The 20,090-nt window shown below is 54.8% G+C and overlaps 1 protein-coding gene across 3 annotated transcripts in view; it reads left to right on the forward strand.

The window, feature by feature from the left end:
- KY (kyphoscoliosis peptidase) overlaps positions 1-19,566 on the forward strand; it is a 43,029-nt gene extending 23,463 nt beyond the window's left edge. For all 3 annotated transcript variants that reach the window (XM_028099014.2, XM_028099016.2, XM_028099017.2), the window contains 5 exons: positions 3,319-3,427; positions 4,910-5,027; positions 13,296-13,484; positions 14,717-14,907; positions 18,671-19,566. In XM_028099014.2, the coding sequence (XP_027954815.1) occupies positions 3,319-3,427; positions 4,910-5,027; positions 13,296-13,484; positions 14,717-14,907; positions 18,671-19,566 (1,503 nt within the window). The remainder of the gene's footprint in view (positions 1-3,318; positions 3,428-4,909; positions 5,028-13,295; positions 13,485-14,716; positions 14,908-18,670) is intronic.
- The last annotated feature ends 524 nt before the right edge of the window (positions 19,567-20,090 follow it).

The raw sequence follows: 20,090 nt of genomic DNA on the forward strand, positions 1-20,090 counted from the left end.
GAGGTCATCTACAGTCTAAAAAGACCACCGTGCGGTTGGCACATAGTAGGTGCTCAGGAACCTTGTTTGTTGTATCGATGAGTGGGTGGATAGGGCCTGGATCCAGAGTCAGATTAGAGGCAGGGCCGTCAGTAGTGGGCCGTCCGCTGTCCCGGCAGGAGCAGGCGTGACGTGCATTAAATGGGAACAATGAGAGCAGAGAGGAGTGGAAAGGTCAGCACTGAGCTGGAGGCAGAGGGAGGGCTCCATCCCGGTGTGTGTGAGGGAGGTGGAAGGCAGGAGGCTCACAGGCGGCTGGACTGAGCGACGGAGCGAGGGTGGGACAGCCCCCCGCTGCCAGGAGCAAGTCTCAGGGGATGACGAGTTTGTTTAGGGGCAGTGGGCTCTAGTACCTGTGGAAGAGCCACGGGAACTGACCACTGGGCAGCCAGGTCTCCCAGCCCGGAGCCCTATCCAGCCTGGGGAGATGTGGGCAGGAAACACTGATCCGGGAACCATCAGATGTAGCTGAAGCTGAAGCCATAGGGTGGTGTCATCTTGGGGAGGACAGGGCAGGAGGTCCAAATGGGCCCTGAGCCACCTGAGACCAGGGCAAGACAAGGAAGGATCAGTGTTCTCGGAGGTGCAAGGAGAGCTCCCTGAGGTCAAGGATGGCCAATGGCATGCGCCATTCAGTCCAGTCAAGTGAGGTTAGGAGAGACTCATTTCCCCCACTTCTGCACTGAAGTGCTTCCTGCAGCCAGAGGGGCAGGTCAGAGGAGGTTCGTCGGAGGCTCGGCCAGACCCCGGCAGGCTGAGGAGCAAAGCAGGGATGAAGGAGGAGGGCGTGGGGAGAAGACCCCACAGGAGCCTGGCAGAGAAGGGGAAGCGAGATGTAGGCAGCCCTAAGAAAGAGATCTGGGGAGGGGATAGGGCAGCCAGGCCTGGAAGGGAGGAGATGAGGACACAGGTGAGCAGGGGCGCTGGCCTGGGGAAGAGCAAGGCCTGCAAAGACAGGAGGCCCTGGGCCGGAGGCTGACAGAGAGGCTGGCTGCGCAGGAGGAAGGGCTCGCTAAGGGGAAGTCCTGAACTGAGCCGTGTTGAGTCTTAGGCCAGGTTGTCTCTGAGAGGGAGGGAAGGGGGGCGGTGTCAGGGTCTGAGGAGGGTGGAGTGTGTGGTAAGGGCCACCAGAAGGGACAGGCCAGGCTTGGAGAGCAGGGCCGGGAGCCCAGCTGAGGCCAGAGACCCAGCCGCAAAGCGGTGGGTGTCCAGAGCCAGCCAGGCCCAGGTAGAGCCGGAAGGTGGGGACCCAAAGGCCCAGAAGCCAGGAGGGTAAGTCAGGAGTCAGCCAGGCTGGAGTGCGGGCCCTGCAATGTGTCAGGCACTGTCCTTGGCTCTGGGAGAGGGGTGAAGGACAAGAACTGTGGAGTTGGAGCTGGACATTGAACAGAAGGAGGCAGACAGCAGCTGGGCGGGTAGGAGGCAGAAGCGGGCTCCAGAGGTCTCCTTGTGGTCAGACAGTGCATCCGGGGGTTCTGATGTGAGTGGTGGAAAGGATCCAGGAGCTCAGGGAGTACCTTAGGGTGGGAGCTGGCCAAGGCGTGGGCAACTTCCACAGACTTAAGCACGCAGTTGCCCCAGCTTCTCTAGAAAGATTAAACATGGTCATGGCTGCCTTTCCTAGAATCTCAACCGTGTTTCCTCCCGACGGCCCCTGCGAGAAAACCTAATTTGTTCTTTTTTTTTTAATTGTGGTAAAATACATATAATATAAAATTTGCCATATTAATCATGTTTAAGTGTACAACTCGGTGGCATTGAATGCATTCATGATATTGTACAACCAAGTGTATATCCAGGTCCTTCACCCATTTTAAAATTGGGTTGTTTGTCTTTTTGTTGTTGAGTTGTAGGAGTTCTTTACATATTCTGGATATTCATCCCTTATCAGATATGTAATTTGTGAATATTTTCTCCCATTCTGTAAGTTGTCTTTTCACTTTCTTAATAATGTCCTTTGATGCCCGGAAGTTTTTTTTATTGTCACGAAGCCCAATTAATCTATTTTTTCTTTTGTACCTCATGCTTTTGGTATCATATCGAAGAATCCGTTGCCAAATCCAAGGTCATGATGATTTACTTCTGTGTTTACTTCAAAGAATTTTATCATTTAAACTCTTTTATTTAAGCCATTGATCCTTTTTGAGTTAATTTTTTAAAAGATTTATTTTTTTAAAGGTCTAGATGACTTTTTTAAAATTTTTTTAAAGATTTTATTTATTTATTTGAGAGAGAGAGAATGAGAGATAGAGAGCACGAGAGGGAAGAGGGTCAGAGGGAGATGCAGACTCCCCGCTGAGCAGGGAGCCCGATGCGGGACTCGATCCCGGGACTCCAGGATCATGACCTGAGCCGAAGGCAGTCACTTAACCAACTGAGCCACCCAAGCGCCCTATTTATTTATTTATTTTGAGAGAGAAAGAGAGAGAGAATCTCACGCAGACTCCCTGCCCAGCACAGAGCCCAACACGGGGCTCAATCCCACAACCCTGAGATCATGACCTGAGCCAAAACCAAGAGTCAGATGCTTAACCAGCTGAGCCACCCAGGCGCCCCAAGTTAGTTTTTGTATATGAAGTAGGAATCCAGCTTCATTCTTTTGTATGCGGATATCCAGTTGTCCAGCACCATTTGTTAAAGAGACTATTCTTTCCTCACTGAATAGCCTTGTAATCCTTGTCAGAAAAGTCAGTTAGCCATAGGTGTATAAGTTAATTTCTAGACTCTCAATTCTATTCCACCGGCGTATATGATCCTTATGTCAGTACCACACTATTTTGATTACTATAGTTTTGTAGTTAAGTTTTGAAATCCAGAAATGTGAGTCCTCCAACTTTGTTCTTCTTTTTTCAAAATTGTTTTGGCTATTCTGGGCCCCTTGCAATTTCAAATGAAGTTGAGGATTGGCTTTTCCATTTCTGCAGAAAAGGCTGTTGGAATTTTATAGGGATTGTGTTAAGTCCGTAGATCGCTTTGGGTAGTACTGACCATGAGTAGGGGCTGCTGTAGCCGCCTAGATGCCTACCCACTTGGCTGTCCCCAGAGTCTGCCGAGAAAAGATATGTGACTCTAGGGCCAGTGACTCAGCTGGTCAGCACTACCTGATATGTCCAGCCCCCCACCAAGGGCTGCGCTCAGCCTAGCCCTTGTGCCTTTGGCCCTCTCCTCCTCCTCCTCCTATGCCTAGAGGAAAAGCAGCACCGGCTGCTGGCGGCAGGGCACTGGGCTCCCACCGCCCTCATCCAGGCCCTGACATAGCACACCCCTCCCACTCCCCAGGTGACGGTCAAGAATGGCCTGGACGAGCTGGTGAGCGACCTGCTCCAGGAGGCCCACAGTGACCTGGAGAGGGTCCGCGTGATCTGGATCTGGATCTGCCACCACATAGGTAGGCCCACCTGTGGTGCCACTGGTCCTAGGACTCCCCTGATGCCACTCCCCGCAGGACCCTGTTCCTAGGGGAGACTCTCTGGGATTCACTTGACCACCAGTGTGTATGGAGTGAGACAGACAGTGGAGGAGAAGGGTTCCCAGATGGCTAGGTTGAATAACCAAAGACTAACCAAGGAGGGTAAAACTCACCGTGTACTAACAATCTCCATAAAGGGTCGTTGGGTGGGGGATCCCCTGTGGCCATCTGCCCACAGTCGGTGACCGGAGCTTAGGCCCTTTACCCAGCAGCAGCATTCCCTCAGTGCTGGCTTCCTGGTAAACCTGCTGCACAGACCTGAGAACCCAGAACAGAAGGTCATCTCCAAGAAGGATGGGGAAGGTTCATAGCTGTTGGAAAGTTATTGCAACACCAGAGGTTTCTTAAAGCACCAGTGCCAGGAAAAGTGGGCTCGCCTCTCCCTCTCCCTGTTCCCACACCCGCGATCTCAGCCCCATCACCAGGCACTCAGAGCAACCTCAGGGGGCCTGGGCCTGTGTACCTGTCCCCAGCTCTGCACGGGACAGCCTTGAGGGTCTGGCCAGGTCAAGCCAGGCCCCATGGGGGTGGCTAGGGGGAGGCTGGATGCTGCCCCTTGCAGTCAATGGAAGAGCCAGGTGGTGGGGTGGACTTCTAGAGCTTTCCCTGTGACCTGACAACCAGCGGGGGCTCTCCTGATCTGCTGCCACTGGGCTTTTCCTTTGTCCTCCCAGAGCAGCAGTGAGGGATGCAGCTTAGAGGAGGAACTCACCTGACACAGGTAGGGTACCTGACCACAGGGCCTGAGAGGCCATTTCCTCCCTCCCCAAAACCAGCAGCTCCATTCAGCCCGGGCCTTAAGTGGGCAGAGTCAGAAACAGAGCATTAGGTAGGACTTCACTCACTGTCCGCCACCCTCACAGGTGCTCCCTTCGTGCCCTCTGTGCCCACAGGGATTCCTGCCTCAGGGCCTCCCTCCAGGAGGGAGATGAACAGCCTGTTTAGTGGTAGCTCAGGGCGCCCCCTGGGGGTCAGTGTGAGGCCTTGGGGGTGGCTGCAGCAGGGATGGGCAAGCAGCCTCACAGGAATGGCCTGCCGAGCTGTGTGGTGGGGAGGGCAAGGGCAGAGCCCCCACAGCCTGGTGCTGTCTTGGTCCCCTTCCCTTTCAGCCTCTCCTCAGAGGCCTGACGAGCCAGGCAGCCTGCTCTGCCGATGCTTCGCTCTTCCTCTTGCCACCTGCCCAAGGAGGCGACATTTCCCCAAGCTTGCCCTGGCTGGGGGCCCTGGTTCCCCCTTCAGCCTGCGGTGGTTTCTCCGGGACTTGAGGGAGGCCAGCCCGAATGGTGCTGAAAGCACAGCGGAGGGCGGGGACGGTGCCGCAGGCCACGGACCCCCTCTGCTCTGCACCAGCCTTGGTTTCCTCCCAGGACTTGTTGGCTCACAGCCTCCTCTGCCCTCTAGAGTACGACATCGAGGCTGCCCAGGAGAAGGACCGCCAGGCCTTCAAGCCCACCGACATCCTGCGGACCCAGAAGACCAACTGTGACGGCTACGCTGGACTCTTTGAGAAAATGTGCAGGTACGAGAAGGGGTCCCATGGAAGGCAGGCAGTCCTGGGCTGACCGCCGTGACCCCTCCCTTCGCCCCTTCCAAAGGCCCGTGCGCCTTCGCCCACATGCCAGGCCTGAAACCGGAGTTTGCAAACTCTGCTCTGGAATCCGAGTGAGTCCTGAAAAGGTCAATTTCTCCCTTTTTAACACCAGCATAATTGACTTTGTACCATCTGCCCGCCTTCGCGATGCATTAACATAATGGCAGATGAATGCGCAGAGATAATTTGGTTATAAAAGGCCCCTTTTCCACCTTCTCTGATCTCTGCACAGCTGAAGGTTAGAAGAATGGCAGGTCTGGGAACAGTACGACAGTGGCTGCTGACGCCAAGGGGACTGTGAAAGCCTGTCCTCAGGGCTGGCGCCGGAGCCCTCTCTTGGGGGAAACAGATGATCTCCTACCCGAAAAGATTTGTCAGTTGGAGACGCTGAATAACTAGGAAGCAGCTTTTCTCTCGGAGACTTTGGGCTCCATTTTCATTGCTCTGGGAATGAGCTCCTGGCCAGGTTGCCCTGGTGGGTGACAGCGGGTAAGGAGACCATTTGTGCGCGGAGGCACCTTTGCTGGTCCTAGGTGACCTCGAGACAGACTCCAGGCTGGGGGAGCCCTGACGGCCTCACAGCTTCCTGTGCCCACTCTCCGAGGTCTGCTGGGTTCCCCGGGAAACAATCAGGCAGCCCGGGAGGCCACTGAAGAGCCTCGTCCCCAGGGAGATGGATAGGCTCTGCCCACCGTCTCTGCAGGCCTCTGGGGGTGGGTCTTCCCAGGCACCCAGGTCAGCCCACCAGGACTCAGGTGGCGATTCATCAAACCAAGTGCAGCAACAGACACTCAGGAGTCTGCAGGTGGGCACCTGTGATATGTCTGGGATGTGTGTACGCGTCGATGTACAGGCAGCCCAAGACGTCCTGCTCCTGCAGACACGCAGCCCATTCCTGGCCTAACCCCCCGTTGTTTGGGCCCTCCCATCCCCCAACACCACCGGCAAGCATCGACATGTGCCTGCTCCCAGCCTCCTGCTCGTTCCCTGCTCTTCACGGTACCCCCCTCCACACCCCACCCCTGAGGCCACCCAGGGCAGGTCAGGCTGCAGCGGATGCCAGCCCCTCTGCAGCCTATCCACTCCACCAGAGCGGTGCTTCACTCCCACCCCTCATGTGCCTGCCCCCGCTCCAGGCCCGGGCACCCCAACATGCCTGGGGGCCTCTCCAGGAACCGGGATCCTCACTGACCCTCTGCCCAGACTTCATAGGTCCTGGGTTCCTGAACAGGACCCACAGTCTCACACGGTCCTGTAACGTCCTCCAAAATCTGACCTCCAGCACCCTTCCAGCCCTGCACCCTGCGGCACTCTCCGCACTTCCGGGTCCTCAAGCTCACTCTGCTCCCCCCTCTCTAATGCTCCTTCCTGCCCCACTCCTGGACCCCCCCTCACCCCACCCCATCCCCTCCCTTGATGTCATCAGCATACCGTATACACAGACTCCTGGCTTGCCTTATGCTTTTATTTAATAACTTTTTCAAATTAAACAAAAAATACTTGTCAATTATAGATGATTTATAAAATGCACAGAAGCAAAAAAGAAGAAAATTAGGTCACTCTGACCACTTAGAGATAACACTGAACATTTGGTCCCATTCCTTCCCGACTTTGTTCTATCATATAGAACACATGTGTTACCTCTGTTACCTGGGCTCATTTTTCCTCCAATGTCTTGTGGGGCTAGTACGTCTTTTATGTGCCTTCAGCCACTCTCTCTCTGTTTCCGCTTCCCCTGTGAACACCCAGCTCAGAATCCTACACACCATCAGCCCACGATGACTGGAAATGACAAGATATTCCTAGCAGATTTGCATGAAATGGGTCTTCCTCTCTTTTTAAATCATGGACTAACAGTCTGTTTTCGGCTCTATTTTTGCCTGGCACCTTTCAGAGCATAATTTTCATCTTAGTTGACCAACTTGATTTTTCAGTCCTAGGATTTCTCAGTCATAGGATATATCCTTCTTTATCCAGTATAAGCCTTCCAAGCATGGTGCGGGAAGGTGCCAGACTGAAAGCCAGAAAGATGTTTGCAGCCCTCAGCTCCCCCGTCCTTAGTTTCCAGTCCTCAATTTACCGTTTGTTAATTGTGTTCTTTTGGAAAGGCACTGAATTTCTCAGAGCCTCAGTTTTCCCAGCTGTACATGGGGACCATAGTGCTAGGGTTAAGTGAGAACATGCAGTTTGGAATTTGCTCACCTGACTTTGGGGTTGTTGGGTTGTTTTGTTTTTTTTTTAACCTTGCCTGTCTTTCTTGAGTATGGGAATGCTCTCGCATAGTGGAATTTTCCTGCAGACACACGTAGACTCAGAAAATTGACACGTGCCTTGAGTGAACCTGTCGGCTTTTTGGCCTGATCCAGATGCTTAACAATGGCCCTCTTCTGGCCTGCAGCTGATCATTAAAACACATCCCAACATTCTGCATCATTTAAAGCTAGGTTCTAACCTGGCAGTTAGTGTGTGAAAGACTCTGTACACTGCTCAGACGGTTAACGGTAGCTCACGGTTCCCTGGATCCCTTTAACTTTGGCTTTAAAGATCAGCAAACTCGCCCATGCATCACTTTCCTAATTCCCCTACCTTCCAAATAATTGCCGAAGGTTTGGTAAATTCATTAGCTGAGTCCTTAATAAAAGAAGACATGTAATCCACACTTGCTGATTTATCCCGGCTCAGTTGTCAGGGAGGCCTCTTAGCAAGAGCAGTACCCACATGGCCAGCATTACTTCTGCCCGTCCATTCTGCTTCCTTGCAGTGGCCTCATTAAAGACTGATCGAATAAAGTAATTCGGTGGGGAACTCAGATATTTTTGCAACATCCTTCATTTCCTCATCGTCTTTCCCAAGTAATCGATATGAGGGTTTTGTTTGTTTGTTTTTGTTTTTTTAGTCCTATTGCTTGTAACTGCTGGTCTGGTTTCTTTCTGAGCTCCTATCATCCAACATTAACGTCCCGGCTCCTGCCTCAATTCCCCTCCGCCTTCACGAATTCTGCTTAACCTCCTTGCAGGGGCCAAGCTTCATTTCCCAGATTCCTGCCACCAAGTCAGCCTCCAGTACAACCCCTCCCCCTGTTATCACGACTCTAGCACCACCAGCTAGCAGAGTTTCCAGAGACTTTGGGGAAAGCCAGGAGCTTAGTATCAGTTTGAGGCTTTGATGCCGAGGAGACTGGTCGTCACCAATCAGATGTCAGCCTGTTCTCCATCCGTCCTCCTGCTGACACAGAGACCAAGAGCAGCGTCCAGCTTCTGCTCAGCATGATGTCCCAGATGATCCCAGCACATCAGTGGGCTCCAAAGGCCCCCAAAGGCTGGGGAGCAACCATCTCACCACCCTCCTGGGAGAGGCAGATACCCTGGATTACCTGAAGTTATGCCCAGATCTGACTTTGTCACATAAAATCCCTGAAAGGGATATCTGAATTCCCCCGCCCTTGTAGATACACCAAAGGCTAGTGCTCGCAGAGATGAAGGATGTCACTAGGACAAACCATCCTTTAATTTTGCTGCACCCATACATTTATAAGTTAAAACAAATCTTGGCATACTAAGGGGCTGGTGTCATATGAAGCCTCCTGAACTGTGTGCATCAGGACAAGTGAGTCCTGAGGCTGCTCTGGCCACTGGTTGGCTGTGTGTCCCCAGGCAAGTCAGCCTCGCTCTCTGTTCTGCTGACTCCTCACTTGTCAGAGAGGAGGGCCCTGAGGTCACACCCCAAAAGGCCCGACACAGGGCCTCAGAGTGAGAATAATTATTGCGGTTATAGTTACTGACCTCACCGTTAAGGGTGATGCAAGAAAAGGGAAAGGGGGCCGTACAGCAGAAATAGAGGCACCATCAGATTTACAAGAAATCAGCTACATAATCTGTGAAACGTGTGCCAGAGTTATGCTTGTCCTGCTACAGTACAGAAATCACAAAATTGGGGGGCACCAGGGTGGCTCAGTCGGTTGAGTGGCCAACTCTTGGTTTAGGCTCAGGTCATGATCTCAGGGTTGTGAGATCAAGCCCTGCATCAGGCTCCACACTCAGCGAGGAGCCTGCTTGAGATTCTCTCTTCCTCTTTCCCTCTGCCCCTCCCCTACCCCAGCTCGTGTGCTATAAACAAACAAACAAACAAATAAATAAAATCTTTTTTAAAAAATCACAATATTTTCATCAAGGTACAAAAAAAAGATCATGCTTCATTGCATCTCCCATTGGCTACATCCCTCCCTCCTTCTCTTATTTTCCGCGTGGCCCACACACCCTGGAGAGGTGATGAGAGTACACTACGGTCAGAGCCTGACGCCTGCAGGGCACATTGCCCACCCCAGACAGTGTGGCCGCCCTGCCGGGGCCTGGCAGCGGTGTGGCTAATGCAGTACTACACGGTTCCCACGGCAGGACCCGGACCCTGTCTGTATACAGTAATAGTCACAGACTGGATCCACCCCCTCCTCAATTGATACCACTGGTGTTGGCAATTTAAAACTATCAAAAGTAAAAACCAAGGGGCGCCTGGGTGGCTCATTCGGTTAAGCGACTGCCTTCGGCTCAGGTCATGATCCCAGGGTCCTGGGATCGAGTCCCGCGTCGGGCTTCCTGCTCAGCGGGGAGTCTGCTTCTCCCTCTGACCCTCTTCCCTCTCATGCTCTCTATCTCTCATTCTCTCTCTCTCAAATAAATAAATAAAATCTTTTAAAAAAATGTAAAAACCAAGACGCTGCAGCCTGAGGTTATTAGACAGATGTCCTGGGATGATATCTGGGGCTCCAGAATGGCTGATGAGCTCTCCTTAGGAGGTGGAAACATTTCTCATCTTCTGTCCCTTCTTCAGTGCTCTCCTAGATCTTTCCAGCAATTTTCTCTTCCTTTGGGTCCCCTAAAAGGCCTGTGTGCATCACTAGCATCTAGTAATGGTCTACCTGTCCTGCCCCCTTGAAACAAGGAGCACATTTAGGGCAGCCAATGAACTTTCCTTTCAGAATATTTTATTAGGCTGTAGTATTTATTATATGATAGGATAGGATATATGATATTATTCCCTGGTGCCTGGTACAGTGCTTTGCACAAAAGTCAGTGACCTTTTGACAGCATGAAATGGTTGTGGGTCATCCCAACTAGCAACCGGCAGCTAGAATCACTCGTCCCCCAGTTTTGCATGAGAATTATGGATTATTGACAATAATGCTTTACATCATGACTTCTTTGTCCAGTTCATCTTGCACATTGCTGCCAGGTAATAAAATATCTTCATATCATAGTCAAGCATGGCATAAGCTCCCCGCTAAGTTGCTTTTTTTCATCTTTACTCTGCCCCAGGCATTCCCCATGGCCTTCCCAGCTTCCCTCCAGCCTGTCATAGACATCACCCCCCAGAGATCATTTAATGTCAACCTTTCTTTTTGCGCGTGATGGGCCTGGCAAGGTCACCCTGGAAGCGACCACAGAGCTGAGACTGAGCCCAGATCGCCTGACTCGGCCCAGTGACGGCCCATCCAGCCACCCACTTCTGCTTCCTCCCGCCCTTCCCAGGCTTGGGGTCGGGCTCTCACTGCTGCTCCCCCACCTGGTTCTCAAAGCCTACCTCCACTCCACCGCTCGGGGGGAGGGTGCCCCCAGGCCCACCGCCCAGGCACACAGCCGGCCCCACGGCCCACGGCAGCGCCTGCTCCATTTCACTGGGGCACTCGGGGGCCGTGTGGACATGCAATGCTCCCCTTCCTTCCTGGACCACAGCACGCTGTGAGCGGAGGCCGGGCCTCAGGGGGGAGCGGTGCCCTAGGGGGCAGCATGTCCAGAGGGCCGCAGCTCCCCTCTGTCCGCCCAGCTTACCGCAGGACTCTTCCCAGGACTCCACACCCCTCCACACACACCTGGAAATGGGTGAGGCACACAGACGTTTCTGGGCAAGGAAGGAAAATAACTCACCGAAGAATGTAATTTCAAGTAGTATTTACGGCTTTTTTCCAATTCTAAAAGGAACACATAATCATTACTGAAAATTTAGAAGATCTAAAGGAGTTTAAAGAAGAAAATTACAATCACCCGTAATCGCATCACTAGGAGACCAGGTGCAGCCGGCCTGTCTCACTCTGCCCTCCTCCTCTGCCTCTCGCCCCGCACAAGCACAGCCCCCACACGCACACACACGCACGCACGCACACACTCGGGCCTTGTGCTGACAGCAGGGTTCCATAGGCTTCTGTCGGTTCATATTGTGTCGGGAGCATGTCTCACCTCACACTTCTTCTCATTCACTCTGAGTAGGTGGAGCCCCACCTCTCAGGGAAGCCCCCCAGTTGGCGCCTCCATCCCACCCTTCTGGCCTGGCTCTCGCCCCTCCCCCTCTGCTGCCTGTTTCCTCTGAGACTGTAAACACATTCAGTTCCGACCCCCCAGAAGCACCCCTTCACCCCTCTGCAGCTAATGAGGCAGGGGACCCTCCAGGCACACACGCTGCACTTCTGGGGCTCCTCCTCGGCCTGCTGCCTCCTGTGGCTCCTGCCTCGGGGCGGCCCTTCTGCTCCAGGAGTAGGTTTTGGCCCTTCAGCAGCAGGAAGACCTGACATCAGGATCCGGTCCCTCTTGCTGTCTGCCCCTGTTCCCCAAGTGCTCCTGAAATCCTTCCCAGAGCGCCTCGCTGCTCTGTCCTCGCGGCATGTCTCAGACAGCCTGGCAGGCCTGGCCCCCCTTCTGTGAGGCCTCAGGCGGAAGGGCAGGCCTGCACCCCACGGCGGAGGGAAGCTCAGGCAGATGTGGGAACAAGACACTGTTCGGCAGAAGCGGGGTAGAACGTGGAAACGTGCAGGCTCCCCATTTTGCTTCACTGTTTCTCTCAACAAATGATAAGTAATATTTAATCCAGTATTCTAATGGGTAATTAAACATACTTTTTGGGGGCGCCTGGGTGGCTCAGCTGGTTGAGCCTCTGACTGGATTCCGGCTCAGGTCATGATCTCAGGGTTGTGGGGTTGAGCCCCGCCCAGCGCCGAGCCTCCTTGAGATTCTCGCTCTCCCTCTCCCTCTGCCCCTCCACCCCCACCACCCCCCACCCCTGCTTGCTCACATGCACGTGTTCTCTCATTCTCTCTCTAAAAAAAAAAACAAAAAGATTTAGAAACATATGTTTTTATAGGGAAAATGTCCCCTGTTCTATAATGAACGGGGAGCCGTTTTCCCCCTTACCCGGAGAGGCTCCATGGCCCCCTTGTTGAGAGCACTGGGGTCTGCAGAGCTGGTCCACAGAAGGCCCCCGGCCACCAGAGGTGCCCAGGCCTGGCTAACACCCAGAGCACGGAACTGATTCGTGGGAGGCGAGCGCAGAGTCCGCAGGGCAGCTTGTGGGATACTCAGGGAGCCCCATGGAAGGAGCTGCCACGAACACCCTGGACAGCACAGACTGTGTGTGTACTATACCAAGCTGCCAGAAGTGAAAGGAAAGTGTCTTAAAGAAGGAATACCTTTTTCTAATTCACACCCCCCCCGCCAGGAAAACTCGCACAGGGCGTCCCCTGGGTCAGAAGAGCATTCCACCCTGGTCCCTGCCATGGCTGAAGAGGAAGGCCAGCTGGTCATGGAAGGACTGTCTGGGCTCTTGCTTTGGCCTTGGGGTTGGTGCCTCAGGGTTTCAGCTACAGCGCCTGCATTGTAGCTTGCCCATGATTTCTGTGGTCCCCACAGGTGACCATCATCCATCCCCCACTGTCCAGGCCACCAAAAGTGGTGCCAGAGTGGTTGTAAGCACTGGGGGAGCATACTCTCTAGAGGGCCAAAGAACTCAGGCTGTTTGGTCAACATTTCCACCCCTCAAAGGACGTCTACAGGGGACGCTGAAACTGTGGCCAGGGCAGTCAGTCAGCACATGACTGGAGAGAGTAGGGCTCAGCTTTCTTCTGTACCCTCACATCCAGCACTCCTCCATGACACCCCACCCGTGTCACCTAGACCCAGTTCCCCAGCCACGTGTTTCGAGCTGCTCTGATTCTTTAAGAACATCATCCTTTCCTGGTTTCCATGTTCTTGGGGAGATCCTTGCCATTGCACCCACTGCTCTCCTGAAGAGCGGCAGGCAGAGCACTCAGGCGGGTTCTGTCTGGGGAAAGATGTTTCAGAGGTGATTTGCTCGGTCTCCATGGAGGAGCAGGTAGTGGTGATTTGCAGCCCCCGCAGGAGCCACCTCTCAGACCCCCTGTCCCGCCCCCAGGATCGCCGGAGTGCAGTGCATGACTGTGCCTGGCTACTCCAAGGGCTTTGGCTACCAGACGGGGCAGAGCTTCTCAGGGGAGTTTGACCACGCCTGGAACGCCGTGTACCTGGAGGGGAGATGGCACCTGGTGGACAGCACCTGGGGCAGTGGCCTGGTGGATTCTACCACCTCCAAATTCACCTTCCTGTAAGTAGAAATCTCAGTGCTGTTGGGTGTCCGGCTGGTGGAAATGGGGGAGGCACGAGGTTGAAGGAAGCAGCAGGTGGAGAAGGCCAGGTGGGAGGGCAGGGAGGGCCAGGGTGGCCTCTCCTCGCTGCGGGCCCCTCCCACCCTCCCTCCAGCTCTGAAATGATTCAGCTCCAAGCCAATAGGAAGGGCCCGGACCTTTTTGTCACCTCACCCTCTGCTGACTAAATCCCTCCCCTGGTTCCCCATCGCTCCCTCCGCCCAAGTGCTGAAAGCCCACCATTTGCCCACAGGCCCTACAAGAGAGGAAGGCAGAGCTGAGAAGCTACTTTAACATCTGTAGATTCCCTTCAGGCCTTTGACCCACTGGCTGTTATTACAATGCAGGGATGCCAGAATTCTCTTCCTGGTATCTGCTTCCCCCAGATGCCAGGGCTCATCCCCCACGTCTCTGGGCCAAATGCAGCCACATCACATCTCTGAGGAAGAGGTTATAGTTTGTGGGCAGGGGTACTGTGGGTACAGAGTCACTGTGACCACGGTGGGGCAGGGTGCTGGGGTGCAGGGCGCTGGAGCATGTCTGTCTCCAAGGCTCTGGCCAACTATGGTCTTAACCTAAAGCCATGACATTCACCCTGGATCATAACATCTCTCAGCAACTCAGATTCTTTTTTATCCAGAAAAATGAGAGCATTGTCTGATTTTTGCAGTTTAAATCTCGACAGGCCTGCACAGAGGCCAAATACAAGCTAAGAGAGAAGCTTTAGCTCAGATGAGTCTCCCTGTTCCTCTCTTGACCACCGTCACTAACCGCTAGACAGCTGTGTCTCATTGGCCCCGGGACTGCAGGAGGGCTGCTAACCCAACACTCTCCCTGCCTGCCCTCCCTCCACCCTGCTGGTTGGCACCCGGTCCCTGGGTTATGCCTTTGCTCCCTCAGATCTTTATCGGGCTTTGAGAGTAGGGGGAGCCCAATCCCCACCTGAACACAGCTCCACAGGGACTATGGCCTTCTCTTAAAAGGGGCCGCAGATCCTGCCGTGGCCCCTATTTCTGGAAGCAGCCACTGAGAGGCCATCTGCAGTGCCCATGTTAAGACCGGAGGTAATGCCTCTCCCCATTGGGTTGTTGGCAGGACCCTTCCTGTGGAAGCGCTAGACAAAAGAAGGCCCCAAAGGTCCCCCTGTGAGCACATGGCCACTGACCAGCTTCCCCCCCACACACACTTCTAGCTACAATGAATTCTACTTCCTCACCCATCCTGCCCTGTTCATCGAGGACCATTTCCCAGACAACAAGAACTGGCAACTGCTAAAACCTCCTCAATCCCTGAAGCAGTTTGAGAGCAACATGTATCACAAGAGTGAATTCTACAACAAGGGAATGCTGAGTGCCCACCCAGAGACTTCTGTGATCAAAACAGGTAAGCCCGGAGCAGGTGGCCGGCATCTAGCGGCAGGGACAGAGCAGGTGGCCGGCATCTAGCAGCAGGGACACAGGTGGCCGGCATCTAGTGGCAGGGACAGAGCAGCCTGCTCTGCGCCTCGAGGCCTCTGGGCCCCCAGGGGACTGCCCTGTCAGGGCCCAGCCACGCGGAGCTCTGTGTGTCAGTGGTCTGCGCAGCTAGTGGGAGAGCAGTGGGGGTCTCCCGGGACAGAGGACCGGGGGAGGCTTTATTAGGGAGTGGCTGCTGAGCTGGATCTTAAGAGCTGGAAGAGAACAGGCATCACCAAACACAGGGACTGACCTGCTCTGGAAGGATACAGCAAGCCCTCCAACGCCTGAACTCAAGCACCCCTAGACCAGGGCTGGCTCCAGAGGTGCAGCCTGCCTTCCTCTGTGCCCTTCCCTCACAAGCTTCCCTCCTGGAGGCAAAGTCCAGCCTTTTCCAGCCAACTTTACTGGGAGTAGGAGGGGCAGGACATCTAGCTGAGCTGTCCCCGTGGCTGGCCTTTGTTCCCTACGTCCCCACAGGGGCCACAGGTACCCAGCCGGGTGTGTATGTACACTCTGAGGTTTATGGGGTGGGGGGCAGCTGTGTGGGAGAGGGTACAGAACTATAGTCACGAGCCTCGCAGGGCGGACTGCAGAGGACTTTGTCTTATGTCTGTCCAAGGCCCTGGTGCCTGGTCCAGGGCTGGACACATAACCTGGACACACTACAGGGCTCAGCACAGCCTAGTCAGTGCACCTACCCCCCACCCACACCCACACCCCCACACTTAAGCAAAGGCCTGCCTATTGGCACCATTTCTGCTACCAGGGGACCTGCATACTCCCAGGAGGGAAGGGTCTGAGCTCACACTGGCTGTTAGCACAGAGAGGTCTCTGGGTGGGTCTATAGGGGAGCCCCATCCCACACTGTAGAGAGATAGGGGCACAGGTGTCCCCAAGTTACTGCCAGCTGATTCATCCCTTCCACCTCACACTGTTTTCCTTAACCAGTTTGCTGAGCTCTTAAATACTTTTTTAAAACTACAAATACCCGGAGGCTCCTGCTGCTAAAATAACAACATGAGGTTGCTGTCTTTGAGAATGCCTTTCCTGTGCTCGTATCAGATGAGGAGCCTGTTCGGACTGGTGTGGGCCATGGAACCACAGGGAAGAATGGTCCAGGCCACACCAACGTCCAGTGAATGCCATGGAGTAGAACTTGCCTTTGCAAGAGACACAGAAATGTAAATACTGGGTTTCTTGATATACAGGAATCTCGGATTTGATTCCATATTCGTGATGCATATTTCAAGACTATTTCTTTGTTGGAGCTAGTTGTGTTAAGAGTGGGGATGGGAGGAAAGCAGGAGAGGGGAACAGGTGGGTGAAAAGCAGGGAAGGGAGAGGACAGGGGGCTGTGGAGGGTGGGGTACCGCTGATGGGGAAGAGGGGGTTGGAGGGGGAGGGGGTGCAGGGGAGGTCACAGGCTCTCCCAGAATCCCCAGAGTCCTTCTTTCAAGTCTTCCAGCCATTCAGCTCACCTTTGCAGAGAATCTGCTGGGCCAGGCGCCCTGGGCAGCCCTGGGACATGCAGGAAAGGAGGCAGGAGGGCAGTTCCCCACAGTGCTCACCCCTGCAGGGAAGACAGACATTGCAGAGAACTAATTCAGTACAGTGGTGCTAAGTTTCCTGAAGGAGATGTGGAGCTACGAGAGAGGCTTCCAGGGGAGCTGGACCTCACCTGAGGGCACGGGAAAAGGCTTCTCTGCAGTCAGACATCATGCTAAGGTCTTATCAGTTTGGGGGGAAAGCGGTGGAGGGAAGGACAGATGTGAGGGCTCTGGGATACCAGGGAAAATGCCCTGTGGTCCCGAAAAGGAGGGTCCTGACTCAGGCCAGGCAGGAGGGGACAGGACTGTCACTGGTCTCCAGTTGGATGGTGACCCACACAAGTGAACCCAGGAGTGACCAGGTAGACAATTTCCCAAGAGCCCTTGGGCGGCCCTGTGGAAGTGCTGGGTGGCACTGCTCATCAAAGGTGAATTCTGTGGGATCTCACAGCCAACTCGGAAGCAAGACGGAACAGGACGGGGCCATGAGCAGTTGAAGGCTGAGACAACTTGTGCCCACTGAGTTGGCTTACAAGAAGAAGCCAGGGGAGAGGAGAGATTCAACCAAGAGAGACTGATAACAAGTCTGTTGTTCTTGAGCACTTTCCTTTGGAGGTTACCATGGGACAGATGTCCTGTCGTGGCTGGAGGCAGTGGAGAAAGAAGGTAGACAAAGAAGATAACACCAAAGCACCAAGCACCCCACAAGTAGTATAGCAGAGAGGGAAGGAATGGCAGCAGAGGGAACGGGGCGGTGGTGGGCTGGGCTGGAGAGCATGGGGGCTGCAAGGGGAGAAGAGCGCATTCAGGAGGGCAAGCCAGCAACCCAGAGGCTCCAAGGAAGTCACCGAAGTCTTCGGAGAATGGGGACAGAGGCCAGATGAGAGTTACATGGGTGGAAGGGGACTGCAGACTGCAGTGGGGGGGGGGGGCGCGCGGGAGTTCCCTGCCAAGGGAAGGCAGGGAAAGTTTTCCAGATGAAGAGGCCCATGAAGAAGCAGAGGGGAGCCAGCCAGGAAGCTCCCAGCCTTTCCTGCTGCCGCTGGAGGATGCTCACTGGCTGGTTGGGAGTTAGCACTGAATGTAGGAGCAGAGCAGCCTGGAGTCAGGGCCTTGAGGCAGATTAGAGGGAAGGTCTTGCGGGTACTTGTCCTAGAACCCAGGCATGGCTTCCCCACAAGAGCGTCGTACCTCAGACCGGGGGAAGGTTACTAATGAGAGTGGCTCTGGCAGTAGTCTGTCTCCTTCCTTTGCGCTCATCTGTGAACCCCAACGGGGTGGGGAGGTTGCTGGGACAAGGCGCAGGTGTGGGGCTTCCAAGAGGAAGGGGATTGAGGTTCTGCAAGGAGCCACTGCCCCTCCCTGTGGTCCTGCGAGGCAGGGAGGATGAGGTAGGGAGTGCTCATGGGCTATAGAACCAGAGAACTGACCCTGAAGAACAGTTGACTAGGACAGAGGAAGACAAAACTAGAGGGCATGGGGAGAGGCAGAGGGAGAGTGGATGCAAAAGGCCCTCCAGAGACAGGCCAAGTCTCGCCCAAGTGGGTCCTGGGTTGGGGCAGGGGGAGGGGAGGAGGCAGCCCTGCCCCTGGAGCACCGCCTCCAGTGGTGAAGCCGGTCCCGCCGGGTTTTAAGGTCCTATGTTCACCTGACAGGGCTGACACTGTAATGAACAGATGCTGGAGGGAGCGGTGTGAAGCCAGACTTAAGACTGGAAGGAGACAAAGGACAGCCCTCCAACCAGTCATGGGCCCTCCTTGCCCCTGGGCCCTCTCCCCTTCTCTGGAATCAGGCTAAGCCTCCGGGCCACTTTCATCTAACGAGAATCACTTGGGTGAGGCAAGCACGTACAGCTGGGGCAGATTTTCTCTCGAGACCCTCAGCTTTCAGTGCACCCTAAGAGAACCACCTGCAGCTGGGAGGGGAGCCCCTCCAGTGATGTGCCGCAGCTGGCTTACATCGTGTTCGGTGACTTCACCTCGACTGTTTAAAATCCAGGGTGCTGAGAGTAGTTACACCATGGAGATGGGCAGATGCTAGAGTCAGGGCTTCTTCCCGCGGAGAGCCAGTTGTTAAACATGTAGCAGCACGTCGGCACACACTGGCCCCACCCCACCTGACCCCGGTTCTCTCTCTCCACAGTAAACGGGAAGGCCACCGTCACCATCGAGAGCTGTGCCCCGACACTCTTCATGTTTATGCTCAATGGCAAGCAGGAGCAAGGGCTGCTGAGCCTCAGGAAGAACGGGATGAAGCTGGACATATACCCTCCAACGGTGGGCACCCACAAGCTGCAGATCTTTGCCAAAGGCAACTCTGACATCTACAGCTCAGTGCTGGAGTACACGCTCAAGTGCAACTACGTGGACATCAGTGTCCGGCTGCCGGCCGAGCTGCACCAGCCCGTGGGCCCCAGCTGGTTCTCGGAGCAGATGGGCATCGTGAAGCCCTCCCACCCCGACCCCATCATCCACACCAGCGACGGGCGCTGCTCGGTCAGCTTCGGCGTGGAGGAGGGCATCAGCGTCCTGGCTTCCCTGCACGGGGACGAGGGCCCCATCACCGAGGAGACGCAGCGGCGCTACATCTTCCAGGTGCAGCGGCAGAAGCGGGCAGAGCTGAAGGTCCAGCTGCCCCAGGCCGGCAAGTTTGCCCTCAAGATCTTTGTCAAGAAGAGGCTGGAGCCAGGCAACTACGTCTTCGTCTTCAATTATCTCCTGTGCTGCACCAACACCAAGGTGAACTGGCCCATGTTCCCCGAGAGCTTTGGCAACTGGGGGCAGGACAATGAGCTGCTGGAGCCTCTGTCAGGCGTGCTTCCTGCCAACCGGAACATCCCGTTCAAACTGAAGCTCCACGGCATCGCCAAAGCCCTGGTGAAGGGGCAGGACACGTGGCCCCTGACCCTGAATAGAGAGGGCTACTGGGAGGGCAGCTGCAGCACGGCCGGCTGCCACGAGATCTACGTCATGGTGCTGGAGAACGCCAACCACAACTTCTACTCCTACATCCTGAAATACAAAGTGAACGCCCAGTGATGCCTGGCGCCCCCCGGCCGCCCCCTCCCAGAGGGCTGAGGCCAGACTTGCCCAGGGAGGGCCCAACGGAAGTGCGGAGAGCCCTGAACACCACCAAGTCTGCATGCAGTCTCTTCGAGGCCTCTGCCTCGGGCTCTCTGCTCTGCCACGGAGGCGGGGATGTTGGCGTTCCCATGGCTTCACCCGGTTGTGGCCGTGGCCCAGGGGACTGAGGCGAAGGCCCTTTAGAAGACAAAGGTGCTATGTAAATCCAAGGTATTGTAAAGGGTACACCACTGCCCAGACGCCCCCTTCGCGTAGTAATGCTATTGTTGTCTTTATAGGGCTGGTGTGGGGAAGCAGGGAGGTTGCCCAGGCAGAAAGCTTTTTCACATGATGATGAGAGAATTCTCCTCCGTGCCCAAGAGGGACCTGATCTGCAAGGCTGAGTCATCCTGAATCACAGAGCCCGTTTCAGGCAGCCTCAGTGTTTCTCACCAATTCCTGGACCCCAGGGACGGTCGGCCTACCATTTTTTCCCCCAG

This window comes from Eumetopias jubatus, unplaced genomic scaffold (assembly GCF_037043125.1).
Source record: "Eumetopias jubatus isolate StellerSeaLion01/CBP00866 unplaced genomic scaffold, mEumJub1_p1.0 scaffold_1, whole genome shotgun sequence".
Lineage (NCBI taxonomy): Eukaryota > Metazoa > Chordata > Mammalia > Carnivora > Otariidae > Eumetopias > Eumetopias jubatus.